The sequence below is a fragment of the Typopeltis vanoorti genome, chromosome 23 (assembly GCF_054136105.1).
Source record: "Typopeltis vanoorti isolate ZY-2024b chromosome 23, IOZ_Tvanoo_1.0, whole genome shotgun sequence".
In the NCBI taxonomy this organism is placed as follows: domain Eukaryota; kingdom Metazoa; phylum Arthropoda; class Arachnida; order Uropygi; family Thelyphonidae; genus Typopeltis; species Typopeltis vanoorti.
The window spans coordinates 38688608-38713057 of NC_143571.1; the positions used below are offsets into that span (position 1 = coordinate 38688608).

At 34.7% G+C, this 24450-nt stretch overlaps 1 protein-coding gene across 2 annotated transcripts in view; it reads left to right on the forward strand.

The window, feature by feature from the left end:
- The window catches only part of LOC150093788 (cytoplasmic dynein 1 intermediate chain 1-like), a 479575-nt gene that overhangs the window by 286856 nt on the left and 168269 nt on the right, over positions 1 to 24450 (forward strand). Inside the window, exons 6-7 of one of the 2 annotated variants that reach the window (XM_090413194.1) lie at positions 13502 to 13702; positions 17350 to 17503. In XM_090413194.1, the coding sequence (XP_090269320.1) occupies positions 13502 to 13702; positions 17350 to 17503 (355 nt within the window). Of the gene's footprint in view, positions 1 to 13477; positions 13703 to 17349; positions 17504 to 24450 lie in introns of both variants that reach the window. The other variant, XM_090413193.1, reaches the window with a different exon arrangement.

The window sequence follows — 24450 nt, forward strand, 5'->3', positions numbered from 1 at the left end:
TGCTACCTTTCCACATTTTAGTCTTTCGATTGCTTTTTCAACTTCAAGTATGTATATTTATTCTCGATTGCATGCCTGTTTAGTGTTTTTACCAGTGTGCTGTCACTGCTTGTTTCATTTAGCAATTTTTCGAAGTAATTACTTCATACATCAAGGATATTTTTTTCTTCAGTTTAGTTTTTATGTCACCTTTATCATCTCTAATTCCATTTATAGCACACTCCTCCTATCTGAGCTTTTTCAAGCCTCTGGAATATTTTCCACCTTCCTGATATTTATTTTCTATGTTCTTACCAAAGTCCTCCCATGACTTTTGTTTAGCTAGTTTTACACAGTGTTTAGCTTTCTTACATTTGACTCTGTGTTCTCTAAGAACACAAGCTGACTTATCTGCCAGGAACTTCAGTATGCTTTCTTCTTTTCTTTCACTATTTCTTCAACTTCCTATGTCCATCATGGGGTACAGATTTTTCTATCCTTGCAGACAACCTCACCACATGCATCTCTGGCTGACTCAATCAATGTTTTCTTCAGAGCTTGCCATTGAATCCCCAGGGTTTGGTTCCTGTTCTCAAACTCTTTAATTTTTTCTTGAATAATGTTTGTGTATTTTAGTTTACAGTTTACATCTGGGAGCTGCTCAACTTTTATTCACTTTAAAACTTTCTTACATGTTCTTTTCAGTATGAATATCAATTTTATGCTGCTCTAGACTAAATGGTGAGCACTTTCAATTTCAAATCCTTTGTATACTCTAGTATACACCAGTAAGAACACATCATTATCAACAATAACATAGTCAATGAGACTTCTTATTTCTTGCCTCTTCTCTCCATGTGAATTTATGCACATTTTTATGTTGAAACATTGTGTTAGTAATAACCAGTCCTTGTCCTGAGCAGAAATTCAACAGGTATTTGTTGTTATTATTAGCTTTGCTCTTTTCTCCCAATTTTCCCAAAATATTTCTGTATGTCTGGTGATCATTTCCTTCTCTGCTATTTAGATCCCTAACATGGACCAACTTTTCCTTTTTCGTTGTCAGTTGCTTCCTCTAAAGCCTTAAAAAAATTCCATCTCTTCTACCTTAATAGAACTTGCTGTGGGACCATAGGCACAATTTAGTCTCATTGTCCAGTTCCCCATTCTGATAGCGATTAATAGTTCATGTGGAAAGTTAATAGGTAAGTTCTTAACTACCTGGAGGTCTGGCAGTTAATTAGTGAAAATCAATATGAATTCTCCTATCTCTGATCCTCAGATGTTTTAGCTAACATTGCCTTCTATGGATACGAGTTATAGAAAATTCGAAGAACTGTATGGTCATCCTTGCCACTTCCATGGCAGTTGATGAAGTCTGTCGTAGTGGCTTATTTATCAAACTGCCATCTCATCTTCTAACAATTCCTCTTTGTGGTTATTTTCTGTCTTTAGATTTTCTCCTCAGCAATGCTGAAGTGCTTGAGGGCTTTGTAGTTTCACCCATCTGTTTTTCATATGCAAATGACAAATCCTTCCTTAGTTCTGCTGATTGATGACTGTACACTGTTTTTCCTCTGCTAGATGTGACAAATGTAGTAATGCTCAAATGTTTTATACTTCAAGATGCTTTGTAACCAGTGACTTAAGCATCATTTCTGATTATTTATGAGTACTTCATTGTATATTATACTCGTTTGAATGATGCAATGTAACATATACAAGGGAGGCAATACTTCAGGAACAAAAGTGAAAGAACCAGATATGTATTTAAATCTTAATGTTTAATTTTTTTTTTATATGAATTCCATCCATGAAAGGCCTTAAATCTGTTGTACATTAGTATGAACAGGTGAAAGTTTAGATAATCTGGAAACCTCGCTGTTGAGACAGACATGTAACTATTCAAGCTATTACTAAAGAAAAAGCCATCTAGCTTCATTTTAGCAATGAAAAATTATATAGGAAAATCGGATATTAAAGATTCAACATTATTTTGAAGCTGAATGTTTGTAGAAACTATGAAAGTTTCTACAAATACATTTTTGTTATACTGAATGAGAGTTTTTGTTCTCTTGAGGTTTCTGCCTGGTCTCTGAAGAGAACTAACCAGTTCAAAACAGCTGTCAGGTCAGTTACTAGTGCAAGCTAAGGCAAGTTTGATGCTGAGGATTGTATTCTCAATAAGCTCTCAGGTCAAATTTATGAAACTTTCATGGTTTCTACAAACATTAGGCTTTGAAATAATGTTGGATCTTTAATATACACTGTTCCTATGTATTCGAGCTAATTCTGACCTCCAGTAAACTGCATTGCATATTTCACCAGATAATGAAATTCTTTTTGCAGCTAGAGATATTTACAAATGTCCATTTTTACTGTGAAATGTGAGCCTGCAGACTGTTAATTGAAAAGTGGAAGTGCTTTCCATTCAACTAACCAGGCTAGATAAATCCAAACATCCTTAGAATACTTTCTCACATTTGTGGCACTGCACCTTCATAAATGCTATGTTTTTGCCTTATGGCTTTTCTGCAATTAATTTCATAAGCACTGCTCTACCCAATTAGTTACCGCCATTCCTTACTTTTTCTTTAAGTTTTGAAAACACTAGCAGCTGATGCTGATTAACAGCTATATGCACTTCAGCTTCAGACCTTCCAAATGTTCTCATTCTCCTCTTTCATGTTGACCTCCTCTTTTCTTTGTAACTAGCCTTCCTCATGTTCGTTCTCTCAGAAACTCAAGTTTTTTGTCCCTCAGAACAGGCAATTAACATACATAATACACAGACCTCGTAGCCTGAGTTGGTATGCCCATAAATCTAAATAAACTAAACCAATCTCCCAGTGATAATTTATTTGCCAAGAACTGTTTGAGTTCTTTTCTTGCAGTTAAATCAGCATATAGTGAAAAATCTGAAAAAACTGAGCAAAAGATAGTTGTATAGAGATCTAGAATAAACTTTAGAATCTAGACAAATAGCATAAACGTGGTAAAAAAAATGTTCAGAGAAATTCAGAGGAAAAGGTTTAGTGAGAATACCAAAAAACTAGAAACTTCAGGAAAGAGTATTACTGAAAACATCAGAGATACAGTAATTCATCTGTTATTTCACCTCAACTATCAGACATGCTGATCACATAAATGAAGGGTCAGTTAACTAAAGGTACAGTTAAGTGATATACTAAAAGTCTGTTGACACATTCACTCAGAGATGTGTTATTTGAATGTTAGATAACTGAGAGATCAGTGTACTTTATTTTTTTCATTATTTTTTGTACTTTTGAATATGACAGGTTTCTGCAGACATCATGTGGTTCTTGTTTTTTTTTTTTTTTTTTTTTTTTTTAACTCCTCTCTAATATTGATACAAGGTTACAGAACCTATAGCACATTAATACCCTCTATGGGAAAGTGAGGAGAATTCTTGTTATATTATATATCATGAGGTAGTTATCTTGGGAACTAATCTAGATGGAATATATATGGAACTAGAAGGTGGGTGGTTATGGCAAGCTGCATAGTTGTATAATGTCAATAGCATAGCATAGAATGATGAGTTGCGGGGAAAAGAGATTGATAGGGCATAGGAAACATCCGACTCAAGCAACTACTATATTCTGAAAGCCAAATAAATAAATAAAATAGGAGAGAATGAATGAAAAGCAGAATTAAGCATTATGGGAAAATAAGTTATCGAGGTGATATAAGATAGTAGGGAAGGATCGATTGAACGAAGAGTATAAAATGCAGACCAGGAAAGTGATAAGCAACGGAGGGAGGGGGGGAAGTAATAAGAATGCCAGGTCAGAGGAAATCCAAGGAATTCTGTTAATCACAGAATTCCTTGGATTAAGATTAAGAATAGTTACACGCAGGTGGATAGTGATTGTGGTCAAATGAACATCAGTGGATGTAGCAGAATTATTTAATGAATACTTTTCATTATATATTATAATGGTGTGAATGATGCAGAGTGCAATACCTAGAAGAGAGGCAAATGCTGCAGGGGGGGTGGAGAGCAAAAAAAAAACAGAGATGTATGATAACGATGTTTTGAGTAGTGTTGTAAATGTTAATGAGCTGTGGAAGTGGATGACTTATTACTATGTATTTATTATTATCGGAGACCTCCAGGGAGTCAAGGACTCATCGAGGGAGGCTGTAAATTACCCAACCCAGCTATCATACCTTCCCTTAAATTCATTTACACTAGATGCACTCACTACCCCTATGGGCAAATTATTCCACTCACTCACTGCTCTCTGGGAGAAAAACCTAGCTCTTACCCCTTTCTTGACTGAGAACAACCTTAACTTCCATGGATGTCCCCATGTTCTCTCCCCACCTTCCATGTAACGAAAAATTTCATCATTTGAAATGCTATAACACCCATTCAAAAGTTTATAGACCTCTATCATATCACCCCTCTTTCTCCTGTTAACCAGAGTCTGCAATCCACATACTCGCAATCTGTCCTCATAATCTAAATCCCATAATCAGGATATAATCTTCGTAACTCTTATGTATCTCAAGGAGTGGAAAAGAGACAAAATATTTCTGCTGCACAAAAGGTGCTAAGACAGTATTTTCACTTACAGACTATATAATTGTTCAGTATATCTTCAGTTATGGTTAGATTACTGGAGAGATCAGTTTGCAATAGAATGCAGGAATCTCTACAACAGTCAGTGTAGTTTCATAACAAAGGGTATCCGTGTTACAAAATCCTCTGGTCCTTGCCTCATTGTTGACTTGTTTTAATTATGGCGAAAGCAACTAAGGCAGATGTATTCTGTTAATTGTTCGTGTTCTTCTGGCTGATTTTGCCTATCTTGTGTGATGAAAAAACCAAGTTTCTGGAGGGAAATACCCTGTTACTTCTATATAAGCCGACTAACTTGTTTTAGCAACATAACTTTTACAACCATTCTATGATATGTCTCTTTATCATGTAACTGTTTTGTGGTAAAGTAATCAAGTACAGGATAAGAAGCAGGCTCATATCAGCAATATTATCAGTGCTGTTTGAGACATCCAAGGAGTTAGGGTTTTCAAGGGAGGCCACATATCACTCACACTATCTGCAGTTACCACCTCCGAAAGCAAGCCATTCCAATCACACACACCACTGTCTGGAAGAAAAATCTAGCTATAATTTCTATCTTCACTGCTTTCATGGATGCCCTCTCTCCACATTTCTATAAAATGAAAAATTCCATTTACTGTTATCCTGTGTCATCCTAGAGATGTTTGTAGGTCTCTATTATATCACTCCTCTTCAAATCGTTCTTAAATTCATCTGGATTTTGGTTGTATCCACACCTTGTAAAGAGACAAAATGATTTCATTTTGTCTCTTTACAAGGTGTGGATACAATATTCTTACATGTCAATGTTTGTTTCATATTGTAATTATCCTCTGAGTTGTGTGTGTATATATTATTATTATTATTCATGATACCTCCACGGAGTCCAAAGGCTCGTCAAGGGAGGGCACCTACTCTACAATTCTCTCTCCACCATTCAGTCCACCAACTACAACGAACTGCAAGAACACTACCACCAACTACCACCACTAGTATTTTCACAGACAATCACAAACATCCATGCCCACAGCTGGATTCAGACCTACAGCTTTTTGGCTGGAAAGCTGATATGCTAACCACTCAGCACCAACCAGGCCTGCTATATATATATATATATATATATATATATAGCAGGCCTGGTTGGGACTAAAATTCCAAGATACCTAGCCTGTCTTTCATCATTAGCAAATAGCTGCATGTCTCCTATCAAATCCTTTCTAATGTCATTAACATGAAGATTTGATAACAGTGTGCCAACTATTGATTGCAGGAGCACTGCTGTCACTTTAAATCATGCAGACTCACATCCTCCATATTTGTTAGTTCAGCCATCCTTATTCAAGCTAATAGTTTGTAATCCACTCCAATATTCTCCAATTTATGCAAACAGCCTTCCATGCTGTATTCTGTCAAAACCTTAGCAAAGTCCAGAAGTAGCTATTTCTCTTGTCTGACTCCAATAACATTATTATAAAATGTGTGCAAGTTACTCAAATATGATCTTTCCTTAGTAAACTCTTGCTGTTTATCAAAGTATAAATCTCTATCAACCTATTTTTTGTATGCAAATTTCACCAATGGTTGGAATATATTTATCACTGCTCTGGAAATATATTGGTCAGTAGTTAGAGACATTAGTCTTTGCACCATCCTTGTACAATGGGATTATCATACGTTCTCTCCACTTCTGTAGAAACGTCTCCATTCTGAGACTCAAATTATACAGCCAGATCAAGAGCACAGCCATTTCTGATGAACACTTTTTTAACATCCATGCTGAAATCATCTGCCCCTATAGCCAGATTCTTTGCTTTCTGCAATAGCTCTAGTACCTTCTCATACCTGAGTTACATCAGTTCACATAGAGATAGAGCAGCTATGAAGACGTACATTCGATTGCTGCAGTATTAACAAAAGATTGCACAGCCCAACGACAAAGGCAAGCTGACAAATGTTGAGTTAAAATACTAATTCTCTTCAACCAAATTTCATAATATCTGTGATTTATCCCACATCATGTGGGCAGGCTGTAACTCACACAAACTTTCCACTCTTCATTTGCATTTTATTGCTGCTTGTTTGGGTGCCGCTTCGGCATCAAGCTGGCAGATTTTCAGTAGAATTTTATTTGAAGTTAGCCTTGGCGGTCTCTATTATATCACTGTCTTAATGACATCAAAATTTTCAAATGCAATGAAAAACACTTATTTCATGTAATTGAAAAATTGGACAAGAGTTATTTTATAAATTAAAGATACCAAGAAATTATATACAGTACTTAGTTTAATCCTTTATTCAAGTGTAAGCAAACAAGTTTGCGCCTGAACTATTTTCAGGACTGGGGGCAACTCGTACAAAGAAGCTAATGACTACACATCACTTACCTTAGAATCCCATAATGCAAAGCACATCTCCTTGCAGACATGTTTAATGCTATGCATTATGGGAAGGGTCACTACCCAGACCGTTTTGACCTTTATTGAGGTCTCATCAGTGGGAGCCAGATCTCGAGGTAATATTAGGTTGAAGTAATATTTTCATATACGAGTAGCCAAAAGGTGTCATACCTTATTATTAAAATATTCTGGATTAGGGAATGTTGTTGGAACTTTTGGAACCTTTTGGCTACTCGTATAGGAAAATATGACTTCTGCATTACTTCAACCTTACTATCACCTCGAGATCTGGCTCCCACTGATGAGACCTCATCGAAACCAGTCTAGGTAGTGACCCTTCCCATAATACACTTGGATGGATGTCTAAATGCACAGAACAGAAAAATAGTGAATGGTTAGAAGAATAAATATTCTTCTAACCATAATGCATAGCAATGTACATGTCTGCGAGGAGTGCTTTGCATTATTGGATACTAAAGCAAGTGATGTGTGGTCATTAGCTTCTTTATTTGAGTTAATGACCACACATCACTGCGCCTGAAAATAGTTCAGGTGCAAATTGTTTGCTTACACTTGGATAAAGGTTAAACCAAGTATATAATTTCTTGGTATCTGTAATTTATAGTATAATCAAGTGGAAAATCTTCCAACAGTAGTTATTTTAGTTAGATACTGTGTTTGCCAGTACAACATATAGTTTTGCTTGAGTTTATGCAGCATAGTTTCTGTGAAAAGGGATATGTGATTTATTACTTAGTGCCATTTTTATCCCATCTGTCTCTAATTGCACTATTTGTTGAGAAATATATTACACAGAACTGCAAATGTCTCTGTACCTTATTAGTGATACAATAAAACTACTTGTTTTTCTTGCATCTGCAGTATAGCGGCTGTTGGGGAGGGCATGTTGTTTATTGTGGGGAGCGAGTTACTATCACGCCAATGTGAACATGTTTAAACTTTTTTTCGTGTGCAAGGTATATGTGAAACTTTTTAATTTCTTTTTCTGTAAAGTCAAATCAGGGGTGCTAATTATATTCGAGTAAATATGATATAGCACACAGATTTGGTCACATGAGTTTCTTGGAGTTAGTTGAAAGGATTCAGAGAAGAGTGTCCAAGATGATGACAGGTCTATGGAATACTCCCTACGAGGATAGGTTGAAGGTTTGTAGGTTACAAAGTTTAGTTGATAGGTGGAAAAGAGGGATCATGATAGAAACTTTAAAGAGGTTTTATAAAATTGATGCAAGTGAAATTGTTCATTATATGACAAATATTCAGAGAACTAAGGACCATCCATGGTGGTTGTGTAAGAGTGTGTTTAATAGGGGTGTGCAGACCAGATTTTTTGTGTGGAGAGTGGTGAGTGAGTGGATTGAATTGCCAGAATTGGTTGTGAGTTCCCTGATGGTGAATAGGTCTAGAAGAGGTATGATGGTTGATTTGGATCTCCTGCATTGAGTTTCCAGACTGCATAGAGATGCTGTAAAATAATAATAGTCTTTCATGATAATTGCTCATTTGTCACCCATTCGACTATTTGATGATACATTTCATCTTCACCAGCAACTGATCCACTAGGTTTGTAACAAAACCCCCTAACATGTATTTTAACTTGTTAGGCTTGATCTCATACCATATAGTTTCACTTACTGCTACATGGAACATTATTACTAACAATGCATCCATAACTTTCTCCCTTGGCTGGATCATATCATCTGATATCATTAGCAGCACTCTCTCTCTTTTATCATGTGTACCCTTCTTAAAACTACTGAATCTTTTACATCCAACTCCAGTTAATATATCTGAAAGCTGGGTCATACTAATGCATACAATCTGAGGTCACAATTTATTCAGCAAGAGAAACTCAACCTCTTTGTTCCTGATATTCCTGGCATTTGTGTACAGTTATAAGTTCCTTCCAGTCTTCTTTGTACACTCGCCTTTGTAACCTGCTTGGTTCAGTTGGATAACTTTCAGATCTTTATTTTTATCTGATATATTGCTTATATAGGTGTCCTTGCGCGCGCGCACACACACACACACACACCTCCTAAGTCTGAATATGGCAAGCACACAAGTGTCCTTTTATCAGTTTGCTTTCTCTTACTATGCTCATTTGTATCACAATTCTTTAATTTAGTCACCCCCTATATATGGAGGATACTCTTAGTTCCCTACAACACAATCTCATTTCCCTGACTTTGATATATGGCAGTGAGAGTATATACTCCTTTTCATTGTATTGGTGATGGGGAACTTCATCACCAATACTGAACATCACGGTTGGCATGATGCTCAGTTGTATCATGCCAACTATGAAGTTTAGTGTGATTTATGGAAAGTTTTCTCACTTTATTACAGTGTATGTTATACTTGACACGCAATTATGTTTTTGTTTTAATCCTATACTTAAGTCTAAACATAACTGTGAAGTAACTTCATGACTAGTCTGCTTGTATAATAGAGGCGGCTGGTTTTACATAAAAAAAAAAATAATAATAACTTTGTGTTTTTTAATATCCAAACAAACAAAATGTTGAAAGTCCTTAGAGGGCATGTTGTTAGGTCATTAGTTTCTTTTTAGTTACAATTTGAATTGTTTCTACAACTAACTAATTAATTCAGTTCTATATTTGTAATTTTGTGCTCCAAGGATGCTAGGTAGAAATCCAGTGAAATATTAGTAAGTTTGTTAATTATTTGTTTCTTCTCTGGCATTGTTTATACCATTAACTGTTATGACTGCTTGCTGTCATTTGGCCCTTGCACTTATAGTGTTAAGTATGCTACAAAATTGGAATCAATACGATATAATTCATTACATATTTTATTATAGTTGCTGTTAACTTGGAATGTAAGGCAAAGGAAAACAACAAACAAAAACAAACTGAAATATTTCTTTAAGCATAATTTTAAATTCTTTTATATAAATGAATTTTAATTTTATGTCTAAATGAAAATATGTAAGTGCAGTATGTGTCTCCCCACTAGCAAGGATGTTTCCTGTACTTGGAAATACATAAGAAGTATGTCTTATGTATTTATGTATTTCCAAGGCTGTGGGTTTGAATCCCACTGTGACATAGTTATAACTGCATCATCAGTTGATCGAATTTCTTTACATGGTTGAAAGTAGCTTCCAAAAAGATTGTTTTGTTTTTAGAGCAAAGATTCCAGCTTATTTGATTCTGACATATGAGAGCTATGAACCTTTCGTGGATATAATTCACAAAAATCACACAAAAAAAATAATAAAATAAAGTAACATTAATTCTTTCCTGTTCTCATATGCTGTTAGTCATTAGGTGGTAGACCTTAATGATATTAAGCTCTTTTTCTTGTTTTTCATCATAAATTTCCTGATATATATCCTCAAGTAATGTTTAGTTGTTTTTCATATATATAAATATTTGTCCTGCTTAGATTTCTTTAATTTTTATGATCCTGTCTACCAAAGATTTTAGATATAATATGGCTGTGCTAAATCTTAAAATAATCTGGAAGTTTTTTTAATGGAGACCAAAATGGAACAAGTCATTTCAGATATCTAATAAGTTGTTGTTGATTTATAGTCATACCGAGTAATGATTCACACTATCTAAAGAAATTCACAAATCATCCATTTATGTTGTAGAGTAGTTATGCTTGCAATATACTGAAAGCTTATCCTATAATTCTGTTATTTTGTGAAGAGAATGGCTACTGTTTTGAAAATGAGCATAGTCTAAAACGTAAAATTTCTTAGTATGTACAGGTGTACATATTCTTATTTTGGTGCCAGATGAATTTTCACATTCATTTAATGGCATTATAAATACCAGTGAATATGTTAATATGTTCTATACACTGAATTTAATTTACTTTTGCTTATATGTGAATCCCACCTGCAGAAGGTGGGTGAATGGATTTGCATAAAATTCATATGGAATTACAAAGCACTAGTTTAGAATTACAAAAAAAAAAGCACCTCTATAGTGCAGTTCGAAGAATGACGGTACATTGCACCCTTCAATTGATTCTCATCGTGACGGGAGGAATCTTTATGCTGTTGGTGTAGAAGATGGAGACGAAGAGTTGTAAAGTAGATGCCCTTCCTTGATGCGTCTTTGAACTCTTTGGAGGTGTCTCAAAATAATAATTAATAAATAATTACACCTGTAATACATTAAGACTGTAGGTGGGATAAGAGTTAGATAATCTAGCTCCCCTACTCTGTGAAAGACCACTTGAAAGAGTATGTTTTTTCTTAAAAAAATGATACAGGTTTTATATCTTAACAGATATAAAACCATGGGTTTTACTCCTGTTAAGAATTCAAATCCATGTCTATGAAATATTCCTTACAATAAGGACTTGAGAAACATTTCATACCTTTATATTTAAATTTAACCCTGACATATTCAACATTTTTTTTTTTTTTTTTTTTTTTTTCATTTGCAAATTTCATCTTGTTTTAGTGCATCTATTCTTGTCTTTTAAATGAATGTGTTATATTTGTAAATCATTTATCAGTTACATTAAATGTTCATTTGCAGTTTTGTCTCCATGAGATCATTTTCATAAAGAAGGGACACAGCTTTAAGTATGTAAAATTTTTTACCCTTTAAGAGAAAGGGATACATACTCCATAGGTGTACCAGTGGTACTTTGGTAATGAACTTCTCAATTTATTGCGTGTGTGTGTGTGTGTAGTAAGTATTCTAATTGTTCTGGAAAAACAATTTTGGAATGCTTTTCAAATTTCTCATATATAAAATATTGTGATTTTTATTTACCCTTGGTTAAACAGTCATCAAAATTGCTAAGTTATATAACATTAAAAAAAATCACAAAAATTTTTCAGAATATTTTTGTGATTTTTTTTTTTTTTTTACCTTGACATATATTTTTGTCCTGTGTTTGTATTTGTACACCTTGGCTGCATTTCATGCAGTAGGTGTCATTTGCTTTGTTTGTGAAGGATATATTCTCATTTTTGAGGTTAAATTGGCATCTTTAGATGGTGGTGAACATTAAAAGAAGAAGTGGGGGGAAAACTAATAAAATGACTACTATGAAATTTCTTATCAATGATTTTTTTTTTATAATTCTCCATTTATTTTTTATCCACTTATATGTTAATAATTCTCATTTGTAATTATTATTATTTTTATTTATATACTTTTTTTCGACTTAGCTCTATGTTCTATTTGCATAGAATAGTGACATTGATATATTATGTGAGACTGTTCCAATTCTCATATTATTTTTGGTCAGTCACCTCTAAGATAAATAATGATGTATATACTGCAGTGATGTCTCAGGAAGTGGTAATAAACAGTGATAGGACTAATAATTGAAAAGGATAAAAAGATAAAAGTACAAGACTTTGATGTTGTAATAAAAGAAATGGTAATAAACAGTGAAATAAAACTACAAGACTTTGATGTTGTAATAAAAGAAATGGTAATAAACAGTGAAATAAAACTACAAGACTTTGATTGTGATCATTAGTATATATGACAACTGATTTTAAAAAACACTGTGCAAAACATGAATGTTTTGCACAGTGGCTAAATGTTATTTGAAGGTACTAGAAGTTTCAACTAACAAACTGACAGAAATATTGAAAAATCTGAGTTGTAATATTTATTCCCATTCACTTTTACAGAAAAAATGAAGGGAAGGATAATTTAAGCATAATAATTATCATTTCATATAATGCTACATCTCCAATATAAAAAAAATGTTTTCTTTCAAACCTTATAAATGTTGTAAATTTGAAATTCATATGAGTTTTTGTTGTTTTTATTGAAATGCTATTCTGTTGGAATTCAACTATTTTATGTTACAGGTTGTTTTGAATTTTCACTGTCTACCAATTCTACTGTGATATAAATATTTATTCTGAATTTTCTATTTAGCTGAACCATTCACTTTGCTAAGCTATTATTTCACCTTGCATTTGTTGTTTAATGAAGCACTTTTTATTGCATTAGGAAATGTAATGCATGAATGCTTTGGACTGTCGTTATTCATTTATGCAATGCCAAACAGCAAATAGCTCTTGCTTTAAACACAGTATTTTTAGTCTTGCACCAGTCAGAGAATTGTGATATATAATTCTTAATGAATTGTGGGTTTTTAGTTAGAATTTTGCAATTCACTTTATAAAGTACTCAAAATGCAAAGTTTTTATATTTGAATTTAAAAGCTTCCACTTAGATATACTTTAGTCATGTAGTTGTTGATATATTGATAATTGACTACTTTGAAAATTTACGGCTTCATTTCAAATTTTCTAGGTAATTTAATTTTAATAGCACTCAATTTGATTATAAGTATTTTTGGTATTTTATTATAATACAGCATATGCATCAGAATTGTCAAAGCCTTAAAAAAAAGTTCTATATTATCAAAGTGAAGTTATTATTGATATTTTAATTATTTTCATTAATTTAAATTTAAAATAGTTCTTATTTATAGTTACTATTTTGCGAAGCATAGTTTATTCATAATGTAGTTCTCACTTACGGTGATGTGTCAGTGGAAGAAGATGGAGAAGGCTCGTCTCTTACATCTCATGATTTGGATACTCCACCTCACTATCATGGTCATCTTCCACCACACAAGCTGACTGGTCTACCTCATGTGGAAATGGTCCATCCTGCACAAGTACCAGAAACAGATGCTTCTACTGCCATGACTCCATTACAAGAACAAGCAAAGGATGATAATAAATCAAAAGGTTTGTTTTTTAAAAAAGTTAGAATTTTTTGACTTTTAAATGCTATCTTTGTATTAAAAACCTGTTTTGTCACACTTAGGTAGCAATTTTTATTTTATTTCATTTATTTATTTTTTATTTATTATTATTATTTTTGCATTTCCTTCAAATAATTTATGTATGCGTATTCCATTATCTGAAATTACATTACCATGTAAATTTCAACTTCATTGGTTTCAGTTTACATTACTACCTAAACTTCAACTCAAAACATTTCTCTGACTGCATTTTGAATGTTTTGAATTATATTAACCTCACTGTTGACTGAAATGGATCAAATATAGGAATAATAAAAGAACTTCTGTCTGTTAATGATAGAAGACAGAAACTAGTAGATTCTGTCTTCTATCATTAACAGATTATATTGAAACAGAGATGCAACCTTTTCAACATTTATGTCAAGTACCACTTGACATAAATGTCATCAAATTCCTTATATGTACAGGGATTTACAGGATATTATTGTAGTTCCACATGAAAAAGTTATATCATTACTAACTTCCTATTGACAATTTTCCTCCAAATTAAGCTGGTATCTGTCAAGACTCCAATATTATCAGTTCTTATATTTTTGTCTTTTAAGGCACTTCTTACTATGATTTATGATTAGAACATGGAATGTTAGATCACAATACTGAAGTGGCTAACTCTTAATATTGGAGCAAGAACTTGCTTGTCATGAGTGGTCTGTCATTGGTATGTGAGACAAAATGGCTAGAATCTGGAGAATTAACAACAGAAGAAGGAAATTTCTTTATTCAGGTACTCCAGAAGAATATATTACTCCCCCCCCCAATAACAGATTACAAAAAATCCATAACTCAATTCCCTTCTAAGACCTGTAGTAGATTCTACAGATTCCCCATGCTGCAAATTAGCAAAACAGCAAGTGCTCATATTCCCCCCCCCCTCCCACATGCACACACCAGTCATATCATATCCTATAAAAAACTACCAATTTAAAAAATTCTATTGAGAATTAATGTTAAATAATACAGATATTTTGATTAGCTTTGATATCATCTCACTGTTCACCAATATTCCCTTAAATGACACCTTATCACTTAAAAAAAATGTTTGTCCTTTTGATCTCTCGGATCTCTTTTCCTTTGCTATCCATTCTGGATATTTCTCTTGGAAGCACAAAATTTATAAACAGATAGAGAGTACCTCTATGGGCTCTTGGATATAGACATACAGTCTGCCTGATTAAGATTAGGATAGTGGTGTAGGACTTCACACGATTCAAAAAAATAGATGATCACATTTGAACCTGCTGTAGTGTAGCATCTTGGTATGATTCCAGTGAACTATGTCTTGATGGCATGAGAATAAGGCCTGAACCTTCAGATTCCAAAAATCTTATATAATCTTGATGTTCCTGGATTCTAATCTTAACAGAATGGTCAGCTTCTACAGCTTTTACAAGTAGATTTCTCTGATGACATCATTGAGTTATTTAGGTTTACCATCGATGCTGATTATTTTACTTGACATGATAAATTGTTTTAAGATCAAGGGCACTGTGATGGGTAGTCCTATGTCATTTGCTTTAGATGATTATTTTATGAAGCATTTAGAGGATGAGATTTCTAACACTGTTTCAACTTTATATGTGGTACATTTTGTGGATGATATCTTTGCAATCTAGTCTCACTCTGAAAAAACAGAACTACTTCAATTTCTGGATAAAATTAACTTTTGGGTTTTGCATTCTTCAAAATATATTCTGTGACTGCAATACTTATTGACTATTTTAAGAATTGTAAATGTCATATAAATAAACACTAATTAGGGAAAGACTATTAGTAATGATGCCGATGTGGTGGCCCAGACAGATGGGAAAATGAATGGAGATATCAGTTTACGTTAACTAAATATAACATCTTGAAGTTTAATATCCACCAATGGGGGGCTGCATACTCTGTTGGTAGAGCTATATTAGAGGATGTAGATGAATCAAGGGATCGTGGAGTGTTGATAGAAATTAGACGTTTAGGGGCATATCACAAAGGTGGTGATGGTAACCTAGAGGATTGCTCAATGTTGAGAAGAATGCTGACTAAACGCAGGCCATGTGGACTGCAGAGTTTGGTGGATAGAAGGGGTGAATATCATTGAGACATTTAAACTGTTGAGAGGTAGTTATAGGGTTAACATTGGGGAGATCCTTAATATGGTAGAACAAGGGGGGGGAAGAAGCAAGGACAAGGGGCTATCCTTGGAAATTGTAAGTGGAAATGACGAGAAAAAGATGAGGTGGCTTTTTTTTTTTGCATAGAGTGGTTGGACCATGGAATGCATTGCGTGATAGGTAGTGAGAAGATGAATGGTATGATTGATTTTGTATTTAATATAAGTCTCCCATGATGGGAGGCCTATATTGTGTTTAATATAGGCCTCCCAAGAACCTCCACGGAGGTTCTGAATTGAACTACATTTATGGTGGCAAAAAATTTACTTCTATGAACTTCAGTATTTTTTTTTTTTTTTAATAATAGAACTTCATTATTATTGTTATTGACTATGCTTTAACTCAATTCTGGTAACCTCTTCTTCCTTCCTCTTTTCCCACCTTATATTGAAAATATCTCACCAGTATCTATCCTGTAAAATCTCTTCACCTGCTTTTTTCTGTCTTGTCCTTGTTTTCTACCAGTCTACCTGGCTATAATCAATGAGATTTTAATTTGTTCAAATAGTTAGCAAAGTAGTCCAGCAGTCGTATAGTAGTCAAAAACATGGCCCTATAAACAATGATAACTTTCTTATATCTACATTCCAAGAAGAGTATCTGTAGTTCAATTGATATCAACAGTGCCATTTGATTGGTTCGAGACTAGTTTGAAACTTGTCTAGGAGAACACAAATTTTGAGTTTTTCATATGAAGTTGAGTTAGCTGATCTCATACAAAGATGGCAGGGTTCCTTCAACAGAGAGTTGTGTGTGTGTGTGGGGGGGGTCCTGTGAACTATTGAATAGGGAAGGTTTGAGGTCCTTACAATATGTTTGGCATATCCATGAAGTGTCACCCACACTGCACAAGAAGGAGACTGAAACCTTACTCAACTAACCAAACATGGTGCCTGAGCAAGGTTTCTGGTTTCTTTGAGCAAGCATGGGCTAACATTAAGCAACACAGTAGTGTTTCACATGGTGATGAAATTCATCTATCACCTGGATGACCAATTGAGAGCCATATGTGGTTCCAAAGGCTATATGGAAATAGATTTCTTCTATCTAAACAGTTCCTTAATTTTCTTAGGGAAATGAAGATGCTTGAGTTATTTAAATTTTTGCTTGTAGTATATGATTTAATATTAGAATTTTTAAATGTCACTCTCAAACATGAAAGATTGCAAAACTTATAGAACATCAGTATTGTGTGTATATGGTTAAAATATGACAGGGCTTAAATGAATATCTGTTCTCAGTAATGGAGATGTATTGATTATAGATGATCTGTTGTTGAAAATGTTACATAAATGATATAAAAATGTGGTGCTCAATATTCTGAATTTTAAGAGAATCACAGACTAAGAAAGAACTTAGAAATAGTGAATCTTAAGTATATTAAGGATTTTTTTTGTTTTTATTCACTGTTTAGGTCAGGAATTAAGTGAAGAAGAAAAACAGCAAATAATGATGAGAGAAGATTTCCATATTTTCTTTGATCGTGCCACTCGCATTATAGAAAGAGCATTATATGAAGATGTTGATGTGTGTGTAGATTATACAGGAAAAGGAGAGGATCAAGAAGGGTAATTGTTTTGTTACTACAGTATTGTACATATATTAATGAAAGTAAAACACATTTTAAACCTATTAAAATGCATTATCCTTCATTTCATACTTGAAGTCCTTAGGACCTTGTAATTGAAAAAGTACTTTTTTTTCATCCAATTATTCATTTGCATTTTTTGTGACTTGACTTCTCCGACACTAATCTCTCTCTATATAATAATAATACTTATCAAATGACATGCTATGCCTGTCTTTGTTATTAAACTTTCATTTGATAACAGACAGGTGTAATAGTGCTTCCATGATAACCATAAATTCTGCATTCAAGTCCAACTTTATGCTACAAATTATTTTTAATTGATAAGAAGGGAATAGAAATTGTGACATTTTTAGCATGCTGTGCATGTATAAAGTATTCAGATATGCTGTCTAGAGATCAGAGGTAAGAATAATCAAATACTAGGAAAGGAAAAGAGGAGGGGGGAAAAAATCACAGGTTCAGTATCTGAGGTAGAAATTTTTTCAGCTGTACCTGATTTATGAAGGCAAACATTTCTGGATCAAATCGATAACATTTAAAAAAATAAATTATTGTGGGTGTATTAATTTCTTGTTATTATTTAATTTAATCACTGAAATTGTCATTAAAAAAAAAATATATATATATGTGTGTGTGTGTGTGTGTGTGTATATATATATATATATATATATATATATATATATAGACAGTAAAACCCCATTTTTACGTTCCCACAATTTACGTTTTCCTGCCATTTACTTCATTTTCTGTTAGTCCCGTCTTAAGGCCTATTCTTATGATATATTGTTTTCCCGCCATTAACAACTTGACGTGGTCGTTATTTCCCATGATTTGTGTTTTTTTTCTCGGGTGGCAACACTGATTTTCGAATCGATTTCCTCTCATTCAAATCAATTTCTGCGGAAATCTGTGCATTTCTGTTCCCAGGTGGCATTGCTTTTGGCTGTAGTTGTGTTTCTGCCATCACAGTGACTTGCACGCTTGCAGCAGTGATGTAGCGATACCGTGATTTTTCAATCACAGTATGAATTGATATTGCAGAATTTCTGCTACGTAATTTAGCGTGTGATAGTCACTTTCAAGTTGCAGTGGTGGATGATCCATGTTAGTAACATGGAGAAAAAAAAGACAGAAAATATATTTCGGTAGAAGAAAAGATGACAATTCTGTGATGTGTAGATTGGCATGCCGGAACACGTGTGCAATTAGCAAAAGATCTTGGATTCTCCGTGTCCACTTTGAACACGATAGTAAAAAACAGGTCAAGCATTGAACTCAGTGCAAAGCAATCTGGCGCTATGTCAAAAAAACGAAAATATATCTGGACATCGACATATGATGAATTGGATAAACTTGTGGCAGAGTGGTTTGTTTCTACGAGGGCATCGGGTATTCCAGTCGATGGTACTATACTCTGAGCGAAAGCCCTTGAATTTGCTGCGAGGTTGGGGATTAATGGTTTTACTGCGTCAAATGGATGGATTGATCGTTTCAAGACTCGTCATAATGCTGTGTATAATCAAGTGTGCGGAGAAAGTAATAGTGTTGCAAGGGGAAACTGTAAACCAGTGGAAACATGAACTAAAGACTATTATTCAGGACTATGAACCGAAAATATTTTCAATGTTGATGAAACTGGGCTCTTTTATAACATTCTGCCAAGTAAAATATTGTGTTTTAAAGGAGAGAAGTGTCACGTTGGAAAACTCAGCAAGCAGAGGGTATTTTGCTCATGGTCAATGCTGATGGATCAGAAAAATTACCTCCACTGGTAATTGGTAAATTTAAAAAGCCAAGGTGTTTTAAGAGCGTGAAAAATCTGCCTACTAAGTATGATGCCAACAGCACAGCATGGATGACCAGCAGCATCTTCACATCCACCATGCATGCTCTGGATGCTAAAATGGGGACAAATCACCACAAAATACTACTACTGCTAGACAAATGTCCTGAAGATCTGCAGCTCAGAAACATTAGATTAGTGTTCTTTCCCCCTAATTGGTGAGCTTCAGCCATTGGATCTGGGCATAATCCATCCATTTAAATGGAAATATAGAAAAATGCTTGTTGAAAAAGCTGTGTTTATGCATGATAATGGTATGGACCCAAAACAAATGGCCATATCAATCCTTGATGCCATGCATTATTTGGCCAAAGCATGGTTGCATGTTACTCCTGAAACCATATCCAACTGTTTCCGGAAGGCAGGAGTTACGTTTGTGGAAGAGGAGAAATAAGTACTACAGGAGGAAGAAGAAGATATGTCAGAGCCCAACAACTGGTATGTGATGGATGAGTCTTCCTCATTTCAAGACTATGTTGATGTTGGTGTGATCACAGCAATGGTCCCAAGTGTAGAAAGCATCCTTTCCAACCACTTTGGTGAAGAAGAAGTGGTTGAAGAAGACTGTGATCAAGAACCTACTGTCCCTTCTAGTAAAGAAGCAATGGAAGCTATCTCTGTTTTGAGGCTGTATATTGCAAGTGCATCAGGAGAGGATGGGGCATTTAATGCCTTATATACTGTGGAGAGGCAGGGGGAACTTATAAGAGTGTAGGAAAAGCAAAAACAACAACAATTAAAGATTTTTTTAGATAGATAAATGTAAGTAATTGTAAATTCATTTATTTTCAGTTATTAAATTTTGTAATCTAGTATGTAGACTCACATACTAGCAGTAAGTCATCTTTTAGCCTTTTTTAAATGTATTTTTACATTTTCTGCTATTTACACTTTTTTCCATCAGTCCCCTGGGAGGTGTAAAAAAGGGGTTTTACTGTGTGTGTGTGTGTGTGTGTGTGTGTAAAAAATGGGGATTTCTTATCAGTCAAAGTTAGATAACTGGGAGGAGACCTCCACTTAACCTTTAAGTAAACCGATTAGGATTCTACCAAATGTCCAGTCTTTACATTCTTATAGTGTACCCTATATATTTATCTGAATACTAAATTCAGGGTTCTCTGGTTCTGTTTTGTTCCATTCCCACAAAACAAAGGAAATGATAATAAAGTATCAGTGGTAAATAGACCAAAGGAAATGTCAAATCACCCAGAATGACAAAACAACAACACAGAACAAGTACAAATGCAAACAGTAATAGAAGATGTATAAGAAAGAACTAGTGAAATGTGAAATTATAAAAATGAAAATGCAGAATTAATATTTAAATTTTGAAATTATTTGATTCAGTAAATGATTGTACAATACTTAGGGCACTACGAAATCAACTGTTCTGCGAAGAGTATGGGACAATCAAATCAGCATACACCAATGCAGTAGCAGCAGTTCATTTTAATGGAAACATCTCTGGTGTGGAAATACAGAGTGGCATAAAACAAGGTGATACAGTATCCTCAAAACTATTCACAGCATGTTTGGAAGAAATATTCAGACTTCTTGAATTCTGAATATTTCTTCCAAAGAAGTGGGAAGATAAATGGGAAATTTTTAAGATATTTATGCTTTGCAGATGACATGAACTACATTCATATCTGTAAATTCCACATTTCCATCAAAATGGCTGGCTTGGAGATAAAGGTAATAAAAATCTGTGATAAAATTGAACAAGTGAATCACTTTTTGATCTGCTCTGGCTCAAGATTTCCTCAAGATTTCCTTATTTCACTTTATAGCTGTCATTTGCTGCCTTTATTGCTCCCCTAACTCTGACAAATCATGCTGCCCTTTTTGGCTACTTATTGTTAAAAATTGATTTCACACAAACTAATTACCAAAATTGTGAAATTGTCTTTCTAGGGACTTTAATGTTCATAATACAAACTGCCTCCCCTACTCCAACTTCACAGATCAAGCCAGAAGAGAAGCTGAATCATTTGCCATTAGTCATGATCTATTGCAAATAGTCAACTTACTAACAAGAATACCAGACAGTCATCATTCTTCCAGCACTCCGGACCTTTTTCCTGTCTCTTCCTCCATATACACTGCAGATGTCTGCTTTCCTCTTGGCAACTCCAATCACAATCTTATTTGTCTCCTCTGCAGTCCACCCTCCTCCCAGCCAATCTCAGCCTTGTACCCTGTGGCACTATAATTGTGTCAACTGGGATGACCTCTCGAACTTTTTTGCCTCTTTTTCCATGGTCAGATTACTGTTTTCATTCTTCTGATCTGCACTGAACTAATAACTGAAATAATCCTCACTGGAATGAGTCTTCATTCTCCATTCCACTGCAAACCCTAACCTGTATCCAAGCCCTTCTCAGAAAAAAATGCACATCTGCAGTCCATGATAAAAATGCAACATATGTTCAGTCACTTTAATTAAAAACTCCAGCTTTTCATTCAGCTTTACACAACACTGCACCCAGGGTTCTGTACTTTGACCCCTCATGCTTTTTCTTTTGCATCAATGACCTTCTCCCTCTGACTTCAAATTCTTTTACAGTTTTGCAAAAGACAGTACTCATCTTCCTCATTCCAGAAGTCCTGTAGTACTCAAATGTTAGAAGTCTTAAGATCTTCCATAACCCATCATTTAAATGCCGATCTCCTCAATATTCTCAAATGTAGTGAAGACAACTTAGAAACAATTTAGAAAACAATAAAAGGGGGTGCTTAAGGGTCAAAGCTGTATAACTGAGAGGAGACCTCCACATAGCCTTTAAAGGAATGCGGAGAACCGACCAGGGCTTCTGACCTAATGTCCAATCCTCACCTTCTCGTGGTGCACCCTGTTGGGTATCTACTTGGATACTGAACGGACGAGGATGGGCTGGCAATTTGGGATTTAGCCGACCAAATTGTATTCTTATTGGTTAAACCAAAATAAAAAAATGATGGTACAACATGACAAAATTTCATGCCGGCTGGGGTGTCGCCCGGTTAAACAAGGCCCCCGTTGTTTTCGCCAGGGAACCAGGGCAAACAGCAAAAAGTCAGCTACTGAAACAAATCTGAAAATAAACCCCAACTCAACATCACCAGAGTTAAAGATCGGTACTATCAACGTAAGAAGCCTGAATGGCAAAGAAATGGAGCTGGCTGAGGAATTAGATAAGTACCAGATCGACATAATAGGGGTGACTGAAACAAAAAAGACCAAAACTGGTGAGATCTTTCTGAGCAATAAATACAAAATGTTATATTCAGGCAATGACGATCAAGGAAAAGAAGGAGTAGCCGTAGTATACAACACAAAATACGAGGCTAATCTTCTTGAATGGCAGTCAGTCTCAAGTAGAGTAATGTGGGAAAATATGAGAGTGGGGAACTGGACAATGAGACTTATTTGTGCCTATGGTCCCATAGAAGGTTCTACTAAGGTAGAAGTGGAGGAATTTTTTGAGGCTTTAGAAAAAGCATCTGACACAATGAAAAATGAAAAGTTGGTCCTTGTTGGGGATCTAAATAGCAGAGTAGGAAATGATTGTGAGACATACAAAAATATTTTGGGAAAATTTGGAGAAAAGAGCAAAGCTAATAATAATGGCAAATATCTGTTGGATTTCTGCTCAGGACATGGATTGGTTATTACTAACACCATGTTCCAACATAAAAATGTGCACAAATTCACATGGAGAGAAGAGGCTAGGAATAAGAAAAGTCTCATTGACTATGTTATTGTTGATACTGATGTTTCCTCCCTGGTGCAGGACACCAGAGTGTACAGAGGATTTGAAACTATTTAGTCTTGTGCAGGATAAAATTGAATTTCGTATTGAAAAGAATAACATGTAAGAAAGTTTTAAAGCGAATAAAAGCTGAGCAGCTCTCAGATGTGAACCGTAGACTAAAATACACAAAGATTATTGAAGAAAAAATGAAAGAGTTTGAGAACAGGAATCAAGCCGTGGAGATTCAGTGGCAAACTCTGAAGAAAACATTGATTGATTCTGCCAGAGAGGCATGTGGTGAGGTTGTCTGTAAGGATAAAAAAATCAGAACTCCCTGGTGGACACAGGAAGTTAAAGAGGCAGTGAAGGAAAAGAAGAAAGCATACCAAAAGTTCCCATCAAAGAAGTCAGCTTGTGCTCTTAGAGAATATAGAGACAAATGCAAGAATGTTAAACACTGTGTAAAACTAGCTAAACAAAAGTCATGGGAGGACTTTAGTAAGAATATAGAAAATAAATATCAAGAAGGTGGCAAAATATTCTGGAGGTTGTTGAAGAAGCTTAAGAATGGAGGAAAGAGTGCCGTAAAAGGAATTAGAGATGATAAAGGTGAGATGAAAACGGGAGAAAAAGATATCCTTGAAGTATGGAGTAATTACTTTGAAAAACTGCTAAATGAAACTAGCAGTGATGATAGCACAGTGGTAAAAAACACTGACCAGGCATGCAGTCAGGAATACATATCCATACTTGAAGTAGAAAAAGCCATCAAAGGCTTGAAATGTGGAAAGGCAGCAGGAGTAGATGATATTCGACCAGAAATGCTGAAGTATGGTGGTATAAGAGTTTTACAGTGGCTGCACTGCATAGTTCAGAAAGCCTGGACAGAAGGACGAATTCCTGATGATTGGAGTAGAGCTCTCATAATACCCATATATAAAAAGGGAAATAAAACTGAATGTGAGAATTACAGAGGTATTTCCCTGCTGAGTGTTCCTGGCAAGATCTATGCAAGTATACTTGAGAAACGGTCGAGAAGAATTGTGGAAGAAAAGCTTGGTGAAGGACAAGCTGGATTCAGGCCAAATAGAGGCTGTCAGGATCAGATCTTCACTTTACGACAAATAGTTGAGTAAGTATGGGAATATAACAAAGATCTGTATTTAAGTTTTGTCGATTTGGAAAAGGCATATGACTAGGTGCCAAGAGAGAAGCTATTCAATACGCTGCAGTTATATGGTGTCAATGGGGCATTATATCAAGCAATACTTAGTCTTTATTTGAGTTGTAAGTCAGCAGTTAGAATTGAAGGAAGTACAGGAAGATGGTTTAATGTTAAATCTGGTG